Source organism: Hemitrygon akajei, chromosome 25, assembly GCF_048418815.1.
Source record: "Hemitrygon akajei chromosome 25, sHemAka1.3, whole genome shotgun sequence".
Taxonomy (NCBI): Eukaryota; Metazoa; Chordata; class Chondrichthyes; order Myliobatiformes; family Dasyatidae; genus Hemitrygon; species Hemitrygon akajei.
This window is the reverse complement of record NC_133148.1, coordinates 2,717,218-2,737,000: the sequence shown is the minus strand read 5'-3', so window position 1 is coordinate 2,737,000 and position 19,783 is coordinate 2,717,218. Positions and strand designations below refer to the sequence as shown.

At 49.7% G+C, this 19,783-nt stretch overlaps 1 protein-coding gene across 4 annotated transcripts in view; it reads right to left on the bottom strand.

Annotated features, from left to right (window-relative positions):
* Nucleotides 1-19,048, bottom strand: part of tep1 (telomerase-associated protein 1) — a 78,124-nt gene extending 59,076 nt beyond the window's left edge. For 2 of the 4 annotated variants that reach the window (XM_073028935.1, XM_073028936.1), the window contains exons 1-8: nt 18,911-19,048; nt 14,358-14,731; nt 13,420-13,575; nt 9,065-9,199; nt 5,813-5,974; nt 5,224-5,367; nt 4,351-4,472; nt 3,687-3,844 (exon numbers count right to left, since the gene is read on the bottom strand). In XM_073028935.1, coding sequence (XP_072885036.1) covers nt 3,687-3,844; nt 4,351-4,472; nt 5,224-5,367; nt 5,813-5,974; nt 9,065-9,199; nt 13,420-13,575; nt 14,358-14,731; nt 18,911-18,965 — 1,306 coding nt within the window. In that variant the 5' untranslated portion in view covers nt 18,966-19,048. Of the gene's footprint in view, nt 1-3,686; nt 3,845-4,350; nt 4,473-5,223; nt 5,368-5,812; nt 5,975-9,064; nt 9,200-13,419; nt 13,576-14,357; nt 14,732-15,503; nt 17,710-18,178; nt 18,352-18,910 lie in introns of those variants that run through there. The other 2 variants (XM_073028938.1, XM_073028939.1) reach the window with 2 other exon arrangements.
* Between the last annotated feature and the right edge of the window lie 735 nt (nt 19,049-19,783).

Genomic DNA, 19,783 nt, shown 5'->3' with positions numbered 1-19,783 from the left:
CAGTGCCTTGTACAATTTTAACATTACATCCCAACTTCTGTACTCAATGCTCTGATTTATAAAGGCCAGCATTCCAAAAGCCTTCTTCACCACCCTATCTACATGAGACTCCACCTTCAGGGAACTATGCACTGTTATTCCTAGATCTCTCTGTTCCACTGCATTCCTCAATGCCCTACCATTTACCCTGTATGTTCTATTTGGATTATTCCTGCCAAAATGTGGAACCTCACACTTCTCAGCATTAAACTCCATCTGCCAACGTTCAGCCCATTCTTCTAACCGGCATAAATCTCCCTGCAAGCTTTGAAAACCCACCTCATTATCCACAACACCTCCTACCTCAGTATCATCAGCATATTTACTAATCCAATTTACCACCCCATCATCCAGATCATTTATGAATATTACAAACAACATTGGGCCCAAAACAGATCCCTGAGGCACCCCGCTAGTCACCGGCCTCCATCCCGATAAACAATTATCCACCACTACTCTCTGGCATCTCCCATCTAGCCACTGTTGAATCCATTTTATTACTCCAGCATTAATACCTAACGACTGAACCTTCCTAACTAACCTTCCATGTGGAACTTTGTCAAAAGCCTTGCTGAAGTCCATATAGACTACATCCACTGCCTTACCCTCGTCAACATTCCTCGTAACTACTTCAAAAAATTCAATAAGGTTTGTCAAACATGACCTTCCACGCACAAATCCATGCTGGCTACTCCTAATCAGATCCTGTCTATCCAGATAATTATAAATACTATCTCTAAGAATACTTTCCATTAATTTACCCACCACTGATGTCAAACTGACAGGTCTATAATTGCCAGGCTTACTTCTAGAACCCTTTTTAAACAATGGAACCACATGAGCAATACGCCAATCCTCCGGCACAATCCCCGTTTCTAATGTCATCTGAAAGATCTCCGTCAGAGCGCCTGCTATCTCTACACAAACTTCCCTCAAGGTCCTGGGGAATATCCGGTCAGGACCCGGTGATTTATCCACTTTTAAATTTCTTAAAAGCGCCAGTACTTCCACCTCTTTAATTGTCATAGGTTCCATAACTTCCTTACTTGTTTCCCACACCTTACACCATTCAATATCCTTCTCCTTAGTGAATACCGAAGAGAAGAAATCATTCAAAATCTCTCCCATCTCCCTCGGCTCCACACATAGCTGTCCACCCTGATTCTCTAAGGGACCAATTTTATCCCTCACTATCCTCTTGCTTTTAATATAACTGTAGAAGCCTTTCAGATTTACTTCCACCTTATTTGCCAAACCAAACTCGTAACTTCTTTTAGCTTTTCTAATCTCTTTCTTAAGTTTCCTTTTACATTCTTTATATTCCTCGAGCAACTCCTTTACTCCATTCTGCCTATATCTATTGTAGACATCCCTCTTTTTTCGAACCAAGTTTCTAATATCCCTTGAAAACCATGGCGCTTTCAAACCTTTAACCTTTCCTTTCAACCGAACAGGAACATAAAGATTCTGTACCCTCATAATTTCACCCTTAAATGACCTCCATTTCTCTATTACATCCTTCCCATAAAACAACTTGACCCAATCCACTCTCTCTAAATCCCTGCGCATCTCCTCAAAGTTAGCCTTTCTCCAATCAAAAATCTCAACTCTAGGTCCAGTCCTGTCCTTCTCCATAATTATATTGAAGCTAATGCTATTGTGATCACTGGACCCGAAGTGCTCCCCAACACATACATCTGTCAGCTGACCTATCGCATTCCCTAACAGGAGATCCAACACTGCCCCATCTCTAGTCGGTACTTCTATGTATTGTTGCAAAAAACTATCCTGCACACATTTCACAAACTCTAAACCATCCAGCCCTTTTACAGAATGAGCTTCCCAATCTATGTGTGGAAAATTAAAATCTCCCACAATCACCACCTTGTGTTTACTACAAATATCTGCTATCTCCTTACACATTTGCTCTTCCAACTCACGCTCCCCATTAGGTGGCCTATAATACACTCCTATCAGTGTTACTACACCTTTCCCATTCCTCAATTCCACCCAAATAGCCTCCCTAGAGGAGCTCTGTAATCTATCCTTCCAAAGCACCGCCATAAGATTTTCTCGGACAAGCAATGCAACACCTCCTCCTCTGGCCCCTCCTACTCTATCACACCTGAAGCAACTAAATCCAGGAATATTTAGTTGCCAATCACACCCTTCCTGCAACCATGTTTCACTAATAGCTACAACATCATAATTCCAGGTATCAATCCACACTTTAAGCTCATCCACCTCTCTTACAATGCTCCTAGCATTAAAATAGATACATTTAAGATACTCTCCACCTCCTCCTCTCTTTTCATCCCTAGCAATGCATTCAAATTTATTATCCTTTTCTTTCTTCTCCCCTACAACTTCGGGCTGAGCGCATCCCTTCTCCATCACCTGCCTTTCCTCCCTCACACACTGTCTACTTACTTGCTCTACTGGTGAACTAACCTCCTCTCTCATAGCTTCCTCAAATTGATTTCCGCCCCCCCATCTTACTAGTTTAAAGTCTGCCCTGTAGCCCTAGCAAACCTCCCCGCTCGGATATTGGTCCCCCCAGGATTCAAGTGTAACCCGTCCTTCTTGAACAGGTCACGCCTGCCCCAGAAGAGGTCCCAATGATCCAGAAACTTGAATCCCTGCCCCCTGCTCCAATCCCTCAACCACGCATTCATCCTCCACCTAATTCCATTCCTACTCTCACTGTCGCGTGGCACAGGCAGTAATCCCGAGATTACTACCTTTGCGGTCCTTCTTCTTAACTGCCTTCCTAACTCCCTATACTCTCGTTTCAGGACCTCTTCCCCTTTCCTACCTATGTCATTGGTAGGAAATTGGTATGTCATTGGATCTACATTAAGATCAATCTAACCCTTCCCTCCTACGTAGCCCTCCATATTTCTTTCATCCATATGCCTGTAAGATTCTCTTCAATGTTCCTAATGAATCTGTCTCTACCACCACTGCAGGGTGTTTCATGAACCCGCCACTCTCTTTGTAAAAAATAACTACCTTTGACATCCTGTCTGCACATCGTAAAATTATGCCCTCTCATATTAGCTGTTTCCTCTTTGCCAAATAAAGGTGTCAGTACCCCTTGTACGCCTCTATCAAGTCACCTCTCACCCTCTGTCGCTCGAAAAAGAACAGCCCTCGCTCACTCAACCTTTTCTCATAAGACATGCTCTCTAATCCAGGCAGCAGCCTGTTAAAGCCCCTCTTCACGCCCTCTGAAGCTTCCTCATCCTTCCTTGGACGAGGCAAACAGAATTGAATACAATACCCGAAACGTGGTCTATTTTCTCCCCACAGGCGCTGTCCGACCAAGGGAGTATTTACAAAACATTGTGCCTGTATTCCTGATCTGAAGATTTTTTTTTCTGTTTTTTGTTGAGTTTCGATAACTAATGCCACCGTCCTGCCTTGCGAATCACCTTTCCCTTGCCCGCATGGGAAAGTGTTGGTAGATTGCAGAGTTAACCCTCCCTGTGTGGCTCCAGCCTCAAGGCGAGCAGTGGGTGGGATAATGTGGTCGTGGGTGGTTTGGACGGAGGGCGTGAGGAAGGCCCAGAGGGGTGGATGGCCCCCTTCCTGCCCCCACCAAAGCGGCTGCCACTAGTGATAAATCTGTGAAGCCAGTGTCCTACCTATCAGCTGCTCCCAGACTTTGGCCGTGTTGCCGTGCAGCGAGAGCTCCCTCTCCCACGTCTCCGGGACCGGCAGCTTCATCCTCTTCCCGGCTCTCTGGGAATCCCAGGGCCCAGGCAGACGGCTGCGGGAGAATGATTGCAGATCCGAAGGGTACCTGTTGGGGTTGGGCGGGGAGAAAGAACGCATTTCAAAAGCGACGTGGACAGAGAGACGGCGAGAGGGAGGGAGAAATGGATAGACAGCGGGAGAGAAAGAGAGAAATAAAAAGACAAAGGCAGACAGACAGAGGGGGAGGGTGGACAGGGAAGGGCAGACAGACAGAGGGAGGGGGTGATGTATGTCAATGTAATATGTGACAGATGACAATTTTCATCATAGAAACTGTTCTCCACAATTCATAAACACCGCCATAGAGTTGCTGTGTACACTTTAGGAGATGTGTCTGAGGTAATTGCATCAGTGTAAGGCGACTACTTTTGGTTTGTTTGTAATGGAAGTAAAGAGCTGCGGTTTATATTAAGCACATGAAATGAATTTCGTATGTTTTATTTGCAAAATCCTATAAGGCAAGTGGTGGGGAGGGGGGAGATGTGGGGCAGGGCATGATACAGCCCTCTCACAGAGACGCTTTCCTCACCATCACCGTTGGCCAACTCTCACCTTCGACCCAACAGACACATGATTTGATTGGCTGGCTCCTTCAGATGCAGCCATTGGACGAGCTTCTTCAGAGTGAACGGCATGGTCTTGGCAACATCCTGGCTTGGAACACATTTGTTCCTCTGGTGGTAAGAAAATAGGAACATTACTCCCTAGATTGCCTTAGATCTCTAGGTTTACCTGCCCTAGATTGACTCTTCCCATTCATTCCCACCGTACACAATCCCAACAAACCCCCACACCTTCCCATTTAATCTGACTGTACACAATCCTAATGGACCACACCCCTTCCCATTCACTCCACCGTATGCAATCCCAAAGACCCCATCCCTTCATATTCACTCCCACTGCACCCCATTCCCAATGGACTCCACCCCTTCCCATTCACTCCCACTGTCCACAATCCCAATGAACCCCACCCCTTCCCACTCACTCCCACCGTACACAATCCCAATGGACCCCACCCCTTCCCATTCACTCCCACTGTCCACAATCCCAATGGACCCCACCCCTTCCCATTCACTCCCACTGTCCACAATCCCAATGGACCCCACCCCTTCCCATTCACTCCCACTGCCAACAATCCCAATGGACCCCACCCTATTTAATCTGACTGCACACAATCGCAATGGACATCCAACCTTTCCATTAACATCCGCTGTTTACAATCTGACTGAACAGCGCCCCTTGTCATTCACTCCCAGCATACACAATCCCAATGAACTCTACCCTTTCCCATTCACTCCCACCGGAAACACACACATCTTCCCCTTCACTGCCTCCCAACAGCCCCCACCACGCTCTGTTGACCCCCATGGCGTGCAGACCCACGCCGGGGCCGGGAGGCGGCCCAATCCCAGCTACTTAGCTCACCGCCCCTTTCCGGGTCTTGCCGCGCTGCCGCCTGGAGTTGTACTTGGCCAACTGGTACTCGTCAAAGGAGAGGAAGGCGTCGCTCAGACCCTGTCGCAGGCAGGACGGGAAGGGCGGCCACTTGCTGCCAGACTCCGCCAGGCTCTTGGGGGTGGTGGGAGGAAGGAAAGGGAGGCAAATGGGGTAGAAGGCAAGAAGAGTCAGAGAGATGGGCGGCTGGTGGAATTAACCTTACAGATAAACGTGCACCGACAACGTGGGAGGAGGGAGAGGAATAAGAGAGGGGTGAAGGAGAGAGCTTATGGGAGGTGTGAAAATGCAGTGGGAAAGAACAGCTGGAGGGGGGGGGGTGCAGGGCAGTCAAGCAGGGCTGGCGAGGTAAGGCTGGGACTACGGAAGGGTGGAGATGCAAGGGAAGGGGAGAGGGAATGGTTCTGTACCCCTTCCCCATTTATTTCACCTTCACATGCCTCCCCCCACCCACCTACAGCATGCTCACTGCCCCACCCCCCCACCCCCCTCCACCACCAACCCTCAGCTTGCTTGGCAAGCTCCCTGCCCTCCCCTACACCTCCATCTCCGGGCCTACCTGGAAGGTCTTGGCCACATCGATCCAATCGGAGGGCAGGCGCACGGCCCGGGCGAAGTATCGCCGGAGGTGGGGCCTGGCGGCTGGAAGCCAGGCTGCCACTGCCAGCAGGAAGTTGGCCGTGCTTCGGATGTTCAGCTCCTGCCTGGTGTACAGAGCGACCTGCCGCAGACAGGGTGGGGGGGGCGTCACTGAACACAGAGAGCCGGGGGTGTAGAAATACTGGGATTCCTCCCGCACCCCCACCCCCGGCACCTTGGCCCTGAGGTGGGGAAGGAGGAGTTAAAATCCGCAGAGAAAGCCTTCAGATTGTTCCTCACCTCCTGATCTCTGGGCCAGTGTGCACGGTCCCAAAGGAGGGAGGGCCCATCATTCCAGAGTCCCCCCTTCCTTTCCCCTCACTGCCTCCAGTTGCAACCCTGAGCAAATTAGGCGTGTTCCCACCGACCATCAGTAGACGCACATTCGAGAGCATCCTCTCTGGATGCAAACGCAGGAACAAGGAACCATGGAGACAGCTCGACCCCACCACCGAAACCAGCCTCCCCACCGTGGACTCTGACTCCATTCCTCACCGTCTCAGTGAAGCAGCCAGATCGTCAAAGCCCCCACCCACCCGCAGAGAGTTTCTCTTCTCCAGTATTCTGAGCGGTCTGTGATCACTGCCTCATTATTCCTTTTGTTTTCGGACCATTTCTATCAGTAATATATAGCTCTTTGTGTCTTTGCACTTCACTCTGCCACAATACAACAAATTCACGTCACCCGCCAGCGGTTCTGATCAGAAGATACAGGAGCGTGAAACCACGTACCACCTGGCCCAGGAGTAGTCCCGACCCTGCTGTTATAAGACTATTGAACAGTCCCTCCTGGACAACAAGATGGAACCCTGAGCTCACGATCCACCTTTGTTCTGGTCCTTGCACCTTGCTGTCCATCTCCCCTGCAGACTCTCTGAAACTGTAACACGTTATTTTGCACGAAAACACCAGGAATGCTGCAGATGCTGGAAATTCAAGCAACACACACAAAATGCTGGTGGAACGCAGCAGGCCAGGCAGCATCTATAGGAAGCAGTACAGTCGACGTTTCGGGCCGAGACCCTTCGTCAGGACTTATCTTGCGTTCTGATATTGCTTTACCCCGGACTACCTCAACGTTCTGATGTGGTGAAATGATCTGTGTGAACGGTGTGAGAAACCAAGTTCTCCGGTGTGACTCAGTACGTTACACCACCAAACCAATATTAATACTGGAAAAAAACTACAAAGGAACATTACAGCATCTACACATCTCCCTGTCACATTACTTCAGAATCCTAAATCCTTTTCATATTCCCTCTTTTTTTTAATTGAGAGATATTTATTTGGAGGTACAACACAATAACAAGTCCTCCTGACCCAGCGAGCCCACGCTGCTCAATTGCACCCATGTGACCAATTCACTTGCCAATCTCTACGTCTTCGGAGTGTGGGAGGAAACCCACACTCCTGGAGGAAACCCAAGCCGGTCACGGACAGCGCACACCATCTCCTTACAGACAGCAGGTGGAATTGAATTCGGATCCCTGGCTCTAGGTACGGCCGGCACTGTAGTGTAGTGGATAGCACCATGCTTTACAGGTTCGATTCCGACCGCTGCCTGTGTGGAGATTGTACGTTCTCCCCGGTTTCCTCCCAGTCCAAAGACATACCGGATGGTAGGTTAATTGGCCATTGAAAATTGTCCCGTAATTAGGGAGGGGTTAAATTGGGGGTGGCTTGGCGGCTCAGTCGGAAGTGCCAGAAGTGCCTGTTCCACAATGCATCTCAACAGAATAAATAAACTTCAGAGCCACCCAATCGTTCTGCTCTAACTTATTTTGCTGCTGGTGATGTGACGACCCTCTTATTCCCAGGGGTTTTCCTGGGGATCTCTTCAGGATGGCTTCCAGTGCTGGGATGTCCTTCCTGTCACCTGGATGGTGGTCGATCCAATGTTCTGGAATACTAGCACAGACTCCAGCTGTGCACGAGTGCATGGATGCACAAGCAGGCTCAGAGTCTGGGAACAGACCCCAACCCACAGCATTTCTGCCGCTCGCTGCTCTCACTGGAATTCGGACTCCATCACCAGGGACAGGTGCAGCACAGGAACAGGTCCTCTGACCCACTGTGTCTGTACTGATCATGACGGCAAATTAGACCAACTCCTTCCTGTGGAACACACAGTGACGCACATCTCTCTATTCCCGTCGTCACCAACTGACTGAAATCCTGCACTCACTCCTCACCCGTACTTCATTTTACATATGCGGGAGGAAAACAGCATAGTCCGTCACCAAACCGTTCCGAACTATGAACAGAGAATGCCATTCTTTCTTACAGAATTGACCAGCAGTCACAGATATTGTGCATTTAGCAAACTGTATTTTTGAATTCCGTACTTGCAAGATCAGTCGCCCTTCACAAGGCAGGTGTCAAAAGTCGATCGAAACTAAAAACTAACAACCGATGATAGTGAAGTTAGTAAAGCAATCGTCCCTTCTCTTTGATGGTGTGTTTTTGTGTGTTTTTGTGTGTGTGTGTGTGTGTGTGTGTGTGTATTTCCTATCCTTCCATTACATTCTTATCTCGTCTCCAGTAAGCAATATGGCTCCGGGAATCTGCTATGCAAAGGGAAGCCATGCTCTACACGGACCTTTCTTGCCTGGGCTGTCAGCACCTTATCCCTGCCTGGACATTACATTAACCCTTGCCTTGCCTAAACTTGCACACATGCATATTCATGCGTCTCTCCAACAGGTGTACAAGCACCTCCATCATATCTGTCCGTACCACTGCACCACAGCTCCTTCCAGCCAGTCACCTCTCAGTGAGAAAATATCACCCTGCACATCCCCTTTAGATTTCCCCCTCTCCCGTTGTCTATACCCACCAGTATTTTACATTTCCAACTGGGTGGGCTGGGGGGGATAATCCACCTGCTCTGCCGACGTCTCAAAATTTTTAAAAACCCTTTCAGCCTTTGTTGCTCCAAAGAAAACTAAGTTTGTCAAACCTCTCCTTATTTTTTTTTAATCAAGACAGCACCTGGGTGAACCTCCTCTACATACTCTGCAAAGCTTCCACATACTTCCTGCAGTGGGGCGATTGCTTCCTTGCCCCCCCCAACTCCACCGTTTACAAATGCAGCACACCTCCCCGTGACCTGCCTGCTCTCCGCCTTTCAAACTCCCCACCACCACCGATTCTCCCCGCATCTTTCTCTTACCTTCAGGATAAACTCGGGGTCCTCCTCCGCCACCTCGCGGCACAGGCGGAGCAGGAAGCAGCGGGTGTCATCTGTCGGGTTGGCGAATTTGGGCCCCGCCAGCAGGGAGCAGCAGACAGCATTTAGCAAAGAGTCCTGCGCGGGAAGAAAGAAAATCAAAGAGAGCTCAAGATGGGTTCGAAAACAGAAGAGCGCAGGAGAAAGCCTTTCGGGTCTGTGCATCTTGACCCAGAAAGAATGAAAGAGCAGTGTTTCCCTTCCACTACCAACAACCCTTACTACCATCACCTCCATTTCCAGTACGTCTGCCCTGACCCTAATCCTCCTCCCATCATAACAAGACTGGGGGTTCCCTCGTCCTAGACTGCAACTCTGCAAGCCTCCCTATACAGTACATAATTCTTTGTAACCTCCGCAATCTCCAAAGGGATCCTACCACAAAGTACCTCTTTCCCTCCCTGCCCCCTTGCTGCTTTCTGTAAGGATTTCTCTCTAAGTGACTTCCTTGCACCTTGTCAAGTCACTTTTTAATCGTCATTTCGACCATAACTGCTGGTACAGTACACAGTAAAAATAATATAATGTTCTTCAGGACCATGGTGCTACGTGAAACAGTACAAAAACTAGACTGAACTACGTAAAAACAACACAGACAAAACTACACTAGACTACAGACCTACCCAGGACTGCATAAAGTGCACAAAACAGTGCAGGCATTACAATAAATAATAAACAAGACAATAGGCACAGTAGGGGGCAGTAAGTTGGTGTCAGTCCAGACTCTGGGTATTGAGGAGTCTGATAGCTTGGGGGAAGAAACTTTTTCATAGTCTGGTCGTGAGAGCCCGAATGCTTCGGAGCCTTTTCCCAGACGGCAGGGGGGAGAAGAGTTTGTATGACAGGTGCATGGGGTCCTTCATAATGCTGTTTGCTTTGCAGATGCAGCCTGTAGTGTAAATGTCCGTAATGGCGGGAAGAGAGACCCCGATGATCTTCTCAGCTGACCTCACTATCCGCCGCAGGGTCTTGTGATCCGAGATGGTGCAATTTCCGAACCAGGCAGTGATGCAGCTGCTCAGGATGCTCTCGATACAACCTCCCCATGCATCTCCCTCCTGGCACTTGTACCTGACGCCGCCCCACACCTCCTTCCTCAACACCATTCAGGATCCCAAACTGTACTAGCAGGCGAGACGACACCTCCCCGAGTCTATCGGAGTCGTTTATCGCTCCTGATGTGGTGTCCTCCACATCAGTGAGACCCGGAGATTCCGCGTCATCCAGCAACTTGGCTCCATCAAGTGCGAAATGCACGATCACCCAGTGGCCACCCACTTCCCATTCACATTCCAGCATGCCCGTCCGTGGCCATGTTGAGGCCAAACTCAGGGTGAAAGAGCAACACTCCGTTTTCCCCAAACATAAAAAGTTTGCAGACGCTTGAAATCCAAGCAACACACACAGAATGCTGGAGGAAGTCAGCAGGGCTGGCGGCGTCTATGGAAAAGACTAAACAGTCGACCTTTCGTATCGTGACCCTTCATGGGGTTCCATATTTCGACTGTGTATCCTCCAATCTGATGGCATGAACATTGATTTCTCTAACTTATCATAATTATCCCCTCCCTCCTGCTCTTTCCCCATCCCCCATTCTTACTGCCCTCTTACCCCTTCTCTTCTCCTCACCTGATCACCTCCTTCCACTGGTGCCACTCCTCTCCATTCTTCCGTGGTCCACTATCCTCTCCTATTAGGTTCCTTCTTCTCCAGCCCATTACCTCCTCTACCTTTCACCTCCCAGCTTCTAACCTCACCCAGCCTTCCCCTCATCTGATCTCACCCATCACCTGCCAGCTAATACTCCTTCCACTACCCCCACCTCCTTATTCTGGCTTCTGCCCCTTCCTCTCCAGTCCTGACGACGAACCTCAGCCCAGACTGCCAACTATTCACTCCCCTCCAGAGATATTCCCTGACTTCATCCATCGCTTTGTATGTGTTGCCCGAGACAGGATGTCCTGATAATGAGAGGGCCCAGAAGTTCACGAGAATGATCATGGAAATGATAGGGTTAACAAATCAGGAACATTTGATGTCTCTAGGCCTGCATTTGCTGGAGTTTATAAACATGTTGAGGTGGGGGGGGGGGAGGATCAATCTCCTTGAAAGGTTTAAATAGACTGGATGTGGAGAGCATGTTTCCTATAGTCGGGGGTCTTGGACCAGAGGGCACAGCTTCAGAATACAAGGATGACCCTTTAGAACAGAAATGAAGACTTTCTTTAGTCAGAGGGTGGCGAATCTCTGGAATTTCCACATACTGGTTTAAAGGCTGTCATTGTGTACAGTTAAAGTGGACATTGATAGGTAAGGGTGTCAAAGATAACAACGAGAAGGGAGAATGGGGTTGAGGGGGAAAATAAATCAGGTATGATCAAATAGTGCAGCAGACTCAATAAACCAAACGGCTGAATTCTGCTCATATTTCTTATGATCTCGTGGTTTGATAGCCAGTTTCCACACCACCTTCCTCCCTTCCAACCCATCTCTGTACTCTCAACCTCCAGAAATGTACCGAGTGCCATTTGAAATGAGCTCAGCTGCCAACTTTGAGAAGAAACATAGAACAGTACTGCACAGAAACAAGGTCTGCACCAGGACACTTTATTAAACCAAATCCCTTCTGCCTGCAAATGGACCCTATCCGTCCATTCCCTGCATGTCTATATATCTATCTAAATCCCTCGAACACCACCGCCTTCAACACCATCCCCAGCAGCCTGTTCCAGGCACCCCCCCCCCACCCACCACTCTCTGTGTAACAAAATAAAACTGCCCCACAAAAATACTTCAATCGTTAACCTCTAATACCAAAAATCCATGGCTTCTCATATCTGATGTTTCGAAAACACGTGCCTCATTTTAGTTTTTTCCTTCTGCCCTCTGGAACTTGACATTTCCATCCCAGGACTGCCTACCATATATATGCCACTCGTATTCTTTAAAAACTTCTCTCAGGTTTCCCCTTGGCTTCTGATGCTCCGGGGTGGGGGATTAAAACCCGTGTTTGTCGAAATGATCCCTTCAATCCAGGCAGAAGCCTGGTGAACCTCCTCTGCATTCTCTACAAAGACTACACACCCTTCCTCTGTAATGGATTGACAGAATTACACTCAATACTCCACGGGAACCCTAACCAAAGTCTTGTAATCTTGCTCTTATACTCAATGCACCAACCAATGGAGGCAAGCATACTTGTTTTTTAGCCACCCTGTCATCTTGTGGAGCCACCATCACTGAGCCATGGACTTGGACCCCAAGATCCCTCTACATCAGTGCAATTAATTGTCTACTTTACACTTAAGTTCTGGTGGTTTGTAAACTTCAAAATTGTACATCAGTGGTAGGGAAATAATTGTGAGCAAAAGGATTTAGGTACATCCTGAAAAACAGGGACTGTTAGTCAACTTGGCTTTGTGTAGGAGAGGTCTTGTAGCAGAAAAACGAGTATTTTTTGGTAAGTGATGATTAATTGATGAGGTGATGGAGTTTAGTAATGATTTGTGCTGGGTCCGAGGAGCCTCACGAGAATGATCCCTGGAATGAAAGGGTTAATGTACGAGAAGGATTTGATGACTCTGGGCGGTTGACGCTAGAATGTCGAGGCACGAGGGGGATGTCATTGAAACCGATGGAATGTTAAGAGGCCGAAGTAGAGAGGACATAGAGAGATGTTTCCAATTAAGGGAGAGTTTGGGACCAGAGAGCACAACCTTTGAATAGCAAAATGTCCCTTTAGAACAGAGATGAGCAGAAATGCCTTTAGCCAGTGGAATTCATGGCCACAGATTGCGGTGGAGGCCAAGTCATTGGGCATATTTAAAGCAGAGATTAATAGGTCTCAGTCTCCTTCCTTCCCTTTGTCTGCCCCCACCATCCCCCCATCTGTCCCTACTTCCACCTTCCTCCCTCCTGTCTCCCCCCCATCTGTCTACCTTCCTCCTGTAAAACTCTCCATCCCTGTCTCCCTTCCTTGAACCCTCCCTCCCCTCCCACTTAATCTGGTCCCTGGCTCCCTCCCATCTCCCTCCCCACCCCAGAGACATTTTTACTTTCCCTCTGGGGCTCCAGTTCCTTCCCACGTCCCAAAGACGTGCGAGTTAATTGGTTAATTGGCCACTAGGGATAGTGCCTCCCACCCCAGTGTGTGGATGAGGGGTGGTATGTGGGGAGGGGCAGTGTTGGTGGGAAGGCGAGGGGGTGGGGAGTCAAATGCACTGTGACTGCTGCTGCACAGTGCCAGCAAGGACTGAGGGAGAATGGAGAATGGCAGAAGTGGCCTCGTTCAACCTCACCTTCTTCTCTCGCAGCCTGGCATCCCGGTCGGCCGAGTGCCCCGGAACATCACCGAGCTCCTCGGCCTCGGAGGCAGTCTGCGCGTCCGCCAGATCCTCGCAACCTTGCGCAGACAGGTCATAGCTGGGCATGTGCAGAGACGACTCCACGGGGTCCTCGGGTGAGTGAAAGAGGAAAATAATCAGGACGTTTGAAACTTCAAAGAGTAAGTTAGCTTTCTTAATAAACACTCTTTCCAATTATAGCAGGGATACGGGACACAAACAACTCCCAAATACAAACAAATCTTCCAGCTAATAACTAATCTGTTGTTATATATGCAAGCCTTTGAAACCCTGGAATATATTCCAGCCTTTAACTCACTCCCAGGACTCTGTTATGTTACATCTTTCTGATTCCCTGAATTAGATTTCTACCTGTAACTCACTCTGGGGTCTGTTAATTTATATATAAACTCCCCAAACTGCTGGATTAGATCCCTCCCTGTAACTAACTCCGGGGACATGGAGATAGATATATATTTTTTGCATGACTGTATGTTTACCTGCTATCCTATATGTACCTGTCCTGTGTGTTTTGCACCCTGGCCCAGCAGGAACTCCGTGTTGTTTGGCTGTATTGGTGATTGACTGAGTGATAATTAAACTTGAACCTGTCATTTGACATACAAATCCCCTAATCCCCTGGATTAGATCCTGACCTATAATTCGCTCCCAGGGATCTGTTATTCTATATATAAGCCCTCCACCCATGAATGAGATTTCGGCCTGCCGCTCACTCCCGGGGATCTTTCAACTCCATACGTAACAACCTCCAACCCGTGCCCTTGAATTAGTTTCCCGCCTGTAACTCACTCTTGGGAATGTGTCACCCAATGTCGAGAGATCTCTCTCTTTCATCCTGTCCTTCCCAACACCCTCCAAGTTGACCTCCTTACCCATTGCCACTCGTCATCCAGTCGTTCCAACTGAGTCTCCACACCCGGTTGGCTCTTCTCTTCCCTCTGCCTTGCCTTGTCCCCTGCGGGACCCGAGGTCGAGGGGCCGAGCGCAGAGGGCAGCCGGGGGCAGAGGGAGCGGCTAAAGCAGAGGGGTACGGTGGGGGCAGTGGCAGGCCCGGTTGCCCGTGTCCGGCCGTCGAGGAGGCGGTTCCCCAACTGGATGCGGCAGGACAGGAGGTGGTCAGCGGAGATGGCCGGGTTCTGGGTGGTCAGCGGCTGGAGGAGTGGACCCGAGAGGTGCCGATTGGCCAGGGAGGGGCCCCGCAGCAGATCCGGGCCCCTCAGCAGGGGGTTCTCGGTCTTCATCGCTGCTGCAGAGAGAAAGAGGAGGGGTTCTGTCTCCCAGTAACAACCCTTTGAGGAGGGCCCTTTGAAACTCAAAGGCAACAGGATGGTTCCTGTCCTATCACCCTCCAGAATCCTGTAATCCCACACCCACCCACCCATCCCTCCTTTCCTTCTCCGAAGTCATCCCAGCCCCTGACCCCTCCCTATCTCTGCAATCCCCTCCACTCCTCAAACTACTGCCAGTCCTTTCTTTCTCTGTAACCCCCTCCAAGCCTTTTGATCCCCAAACCCTGAAACCCCTCTGCCCCTATCTCTCAATAATCTGCACCCCCCCTCCCCGTCCCTACAACTCCCTCCTTCCCCTGTCCACTCCCAGTAGTGCACGACTCCCAGTTCCTGGCCAACTGTTACTGTTACAACTCCACCAACCACTCCCAATTCAATTTCTGTCCATCCCTCCCTATCCCTGTAAGTCGTTCCAGTCTCTGCTGCCCTTCAACTACTCCCGACGCGTACAACCATCCCCACCACCCTCTCCCTTTCCTGTTCACGCCTCCAGATCTGACACTCCTCCCTAACCCTGCAAACCCCCTCCACCCCAGCACCCTCCCATCTACATGCACACAACAACCGCACCCCCCACCCCACTACCGGCACTTACACCCTTCCTCGCCGTATCTCGAAAGAAAACTCCTGCTCTTCTCCCAGCCCCTATCCAGTCACTATACTTTCCCCTATCGTCCAGTCCCTCCACTCCAGGGAGAATGAGCAGAGCCCAGACAGGCAGGAACATACACGGCCAGAGGAAGAAGCTCTGTGTCAGTGGCTCTAACCGCTGGGCCACACGTATTCTCTGAAGGTGCTGCGTAGTGTGCAGGGCTTGCTATCGAGGACATCAGAAACGAATGGAAAGCCGGTTCGATCTGCATCTTGAGCGCTGCGCGTGGGTGGCAGATTTGATGCCTCTCACACCTCCAGTGTGCCAGCCTCAACCTGTCACCGTGACTCTCCACTGAGTGGCCGTGGGCGAATCGGCCATTGTAAATTTTCCCCATGAGGGGCAGAATCGGAGGGTGGGATTGATGGGAATACTTGGAGAATATTTTCCAGGGAGCTTTTGGCCAGAGTGGGAAAGCAAGATTCCAGCGTGCTGGCGGAGCCTTAACTGGCCAAACGGCAAAAGAGCTAGAAGGCCTCGGTCCTTGTGTGGGCGAGGGGGATGACTGCAGATGGGTAAAAAAGGGAAAGGGGTCTGCATGGAAAAGCTGGGCCAAAGGATCGGTTTCTGCGCTGGGCAACTCGAGGAATGATCCGGAAAAAATGTGAAGTGATACATTTTGGAAGGTTGAACCTGCAGAGGCCAAGGTCAATGGCAGGACGCTTAGCAGCATGAACAGAGGGAGCTTGAGGTCCACATCATAGATCACTCAAAGATGCCGCACAAATTTACTGGATGGTTATGGTGTGTTGCCCTCAATTAGTCAGGGGATTCAGCACTGTGAGCTAATGTTACAGCTGCATAGAACTTAGGTCCGATCACAGCCGGGGTATTGCATTCAGTTCTGGTTGCCTTGTTATAGGCAAGATTTGGAAGCATTAGAGAAAATGCAGAGGACATTTACCAGATGAGAGAACGTGTCTTATGAGGAAAGGTTAGGCAAGCTGGGGCTTTTCTTTGCGGATGACTTGACAGAGGTGTACAAGATGATGAGGCAGACAGTGGATTGACATTGCCTTTACTTTATGCCACAACAGCAACAGCCGATACGAGAAGACATACTGTTCAGGTGAGTGGAGGAAAATTTAGGGGCGATATTACAGGTAGTTTTTTTATATTCACAGAAGTGACAAGTGGTGGTGGGAGAAACTGATACATTAGAGACATTGAAAAGACCTTTAAGTAGACACATAGATGAAAAAAGAATGGAGGGCTATGGGCTGTGTAGAGGAAGAGGTCAGATTCATTATAGACAATAGACAATAGGTGCAGAAGTAGACCATTCGGCCCCTCGAGCCTGCACCGCCATTTTGAGATCATGGCTGATCATCTACTATCAATACCCGGTTCCTGCCTTGTCCCCATATCCATAAGATACCTATCTAGCTCCTTCTTGAAAGCATCCAGAGAATTGGCCTCCACTGCCTTCCGAGGCAGTGCATTCCAGACCCCCACAACTCTCTGGGAGAAGTTTTTCCTTAACTCTGTCCTAAATGACCTACCCCTTATTCTCAAACCATGCGCTCTGGTACTGGGCTCTCCCAGCATCTGGAACATATTTCCTGCCTCTATCTTGTCCAATCCCTTAATAATCTTATATGTTGCAATCAGATCCCCTCTCAATCTCAATTCCAGCGTGTACAAGCCCAGTCTCTCTAACCTCTCTGCGTAAGACAATCCAGACATCCCAGGAATTAACCTTGTGAATCTACGCTGCACTTCCTCTACAGCCAGGATGTCCTTCCTTAACTCTGGAGACCAAAACTGTACACAATACTCCAGGTGTGGTCTCACCAGGGCCCTGTACAAATGCAAGAGGATTTCCTTGCTCTTGTACTCAATTCCCTTTGTAATAAAGGCCACATTCCATTAGCCTTCTTCACTGCCTGCTGCACTTGCTCATTCACCTTCAGTGACTGATGAACGACTCCTAGATCTCTTTGTATTTCTCCCTTACCTAACTCTACACCGTTCAGTTAATAATCTGCCTTCCTGTTCTTACTCCCAAAGTGGATAATCTCACACTTATTCACATTAAATGTCATCTGCCAAGTATCTGCCCATTCACCCAGTCTATCCAAGTCACCCTGAATTCTCCTAACATCCTCATCACATGTCACACTGCCACCCAGCTTAGTATCATCAGCAAACTTGCTGATGTTATTCTCAATGCCTTCATCCTATGAAGTGGGTTAAAAAGTCAGCACACCACAGACCAAAGGGCCCGTGCTGTTCATCGAAAGTGAGCGAGGCACCCATTTCCCTGAGCAGTGGCGCTCAAGGAGGAAGAGGTCATGGAATTAATCTCGTTGCCAAATTGAAATGGCTACAGCCAACGTGGGACGAAGGCCCAGTTCAACCAAACTTCCCTCTTCGGGAGATCCCGTTGCCCCAGGGTTCGCTCTATCTGCAGCTGCAGAGGGAGAAAATGATTGACAACGGCAGTTTTCCAGATCCACCGCCCCAGACAAGAAAACCCACGGGCCAGTAAGTAGAAAGCCGGCAGCCCAACAACAAAAAAACAAACCAAAGAAATACCGACTGTAAAACGTTTATAAATCCGAAGGCCCTGCAGCACAACCCACAGACTGCACTGCCTAACGATCCAGAGGGGAGGGGGCAGAGATGCGGATTCCAGGAGCCAAGTTTGACTAAATGGGTCAGTCAGCCTCATAGTTGCACAGCGCAGAGAAAAGACCCTTCGGCCCCCTTTATCAATGCTAACCATCAACTGTTTCCCAGTTCCATTTACCAGTACTTGGACTGTTGCCACCGAGCTGGCAATTCAACCGCTTGCCTTGCTATTTCTTAAACAGTGTGGGAGGCTGCAGCAGTCCCTCAGACCTCCAGACATTATACCTCCCGCACCCTCCCCCATTCACCCCTCTGCATCTGGAAACCACAAACCACCCAAATAATCACAACAACCACCATCTCCAACCTCACCTCTTCATCTCCCTCTCCCTCTTTTTCCTGCTCCCCACCTCTCCCCCTCCTCATACAATTGCTCCATCCTGCACCACTTTCCCCTCACTTTGTTCACCTCGACTTTCTCTCCCCCCTCCCTTTATATTTCCCAGTATCCCTTCATTGCCTCAGCCTCTTTTCCTCCTCCTAGGTTTTCTCTAGACTCACTTTCTTCCCCTTCTTCCATCCCACTTTCCCACCCTCCTTGTTCTCTCCCATTCCTTTCTTCCCTCTGACACTTCCCTCACTCCCTCTATTCCTCTGCCCTTCTCCCCCTCCCTCAATACCTCTTCCCTAAATTCCAACCCTCCTCCTCCTCTCCTCCCCTACACTTTCCTTTATCCCTACCTCCATGCCTCTCCCCTTATGTCCAACGCTCCTTCTCTCTCTCCCGCCGCCCCCCAGACACGTTCCTTTATTCCCTCCCTCCACCTGGCCCCTCCAATACCAGCGGTCACCCATTCCAGTACCCTCCTGCCCTGCCGATTTGCCCTCTCCCCCCATTGCCGAGTCAGACCTCCAGCAGCGTCTTCTTCCGCACTGGTGACGTCATTCAGACGGAGTCGCCGCATGCCAGGCGGAGAACCAATGGGAAAGAGGGAAATCTCGAATCTCCGCCAATGGAACAACGGGAGCGTCAGGGCAACCGGGTGTTGTTGTGAGGCAGGGCGGAGTGCGACGGGCAGTCGAATGGGAGGTGATTGGAGGTGTCAGAGTGATTGACAGACGGGTGAGAGGCAGGGACAGGCGGTGTGATTGACAGGTGGGAGGGACTGATGGCAGAAGGGAGACTGACAGGCGGGGAGTGGGATAGCCGTCCAGTTGACTGGGATAGCGAGTGGTTGGTAGGTGGGAGAGAGAGAGAGTAATAGCTGGCGGAGGTCGTGACAGGGATTGCGGGGTGGTTTCCTTTCAATGCTGGAGTGTCATTGACTGATCTTCTTCTCTCCAGTCCTGGTGAAGGGTCTCGGCTCGAAACTCGGCTGTACTCTTTATCACAGATGCTGATACCTGCCCTGCTGAGTTCCTCCAGCATTTACGTGGATTTCCTGTTGTTTGTGGTTTAACATTCTTTGGTTGTATTCTGGCACTTTAACCGATCTCGTTTCAGAGTGTGAATGAACAAAGGGCCGTGTTTCCTCATTCCTTCACTGCCCAGGTGAACAGTTTGCAGATCAACCCCACGATCTGGCCCAATCAGAACATTTCGTTTCACCTTCCACCTCCCCACCCTCCACATACTCTGCAACCTGAAACTGAGTCCGCTCTTTCCCGGTTCGGAGAAAGAAGATGCTGCCTGAAATGCCAGTTCTGCTTCTCTCGCCACAGACACGGGCCTTTTATTTCAGGTTCCCAGCATCTGGAACAGGTTATGTTTTATGTGTGAGTG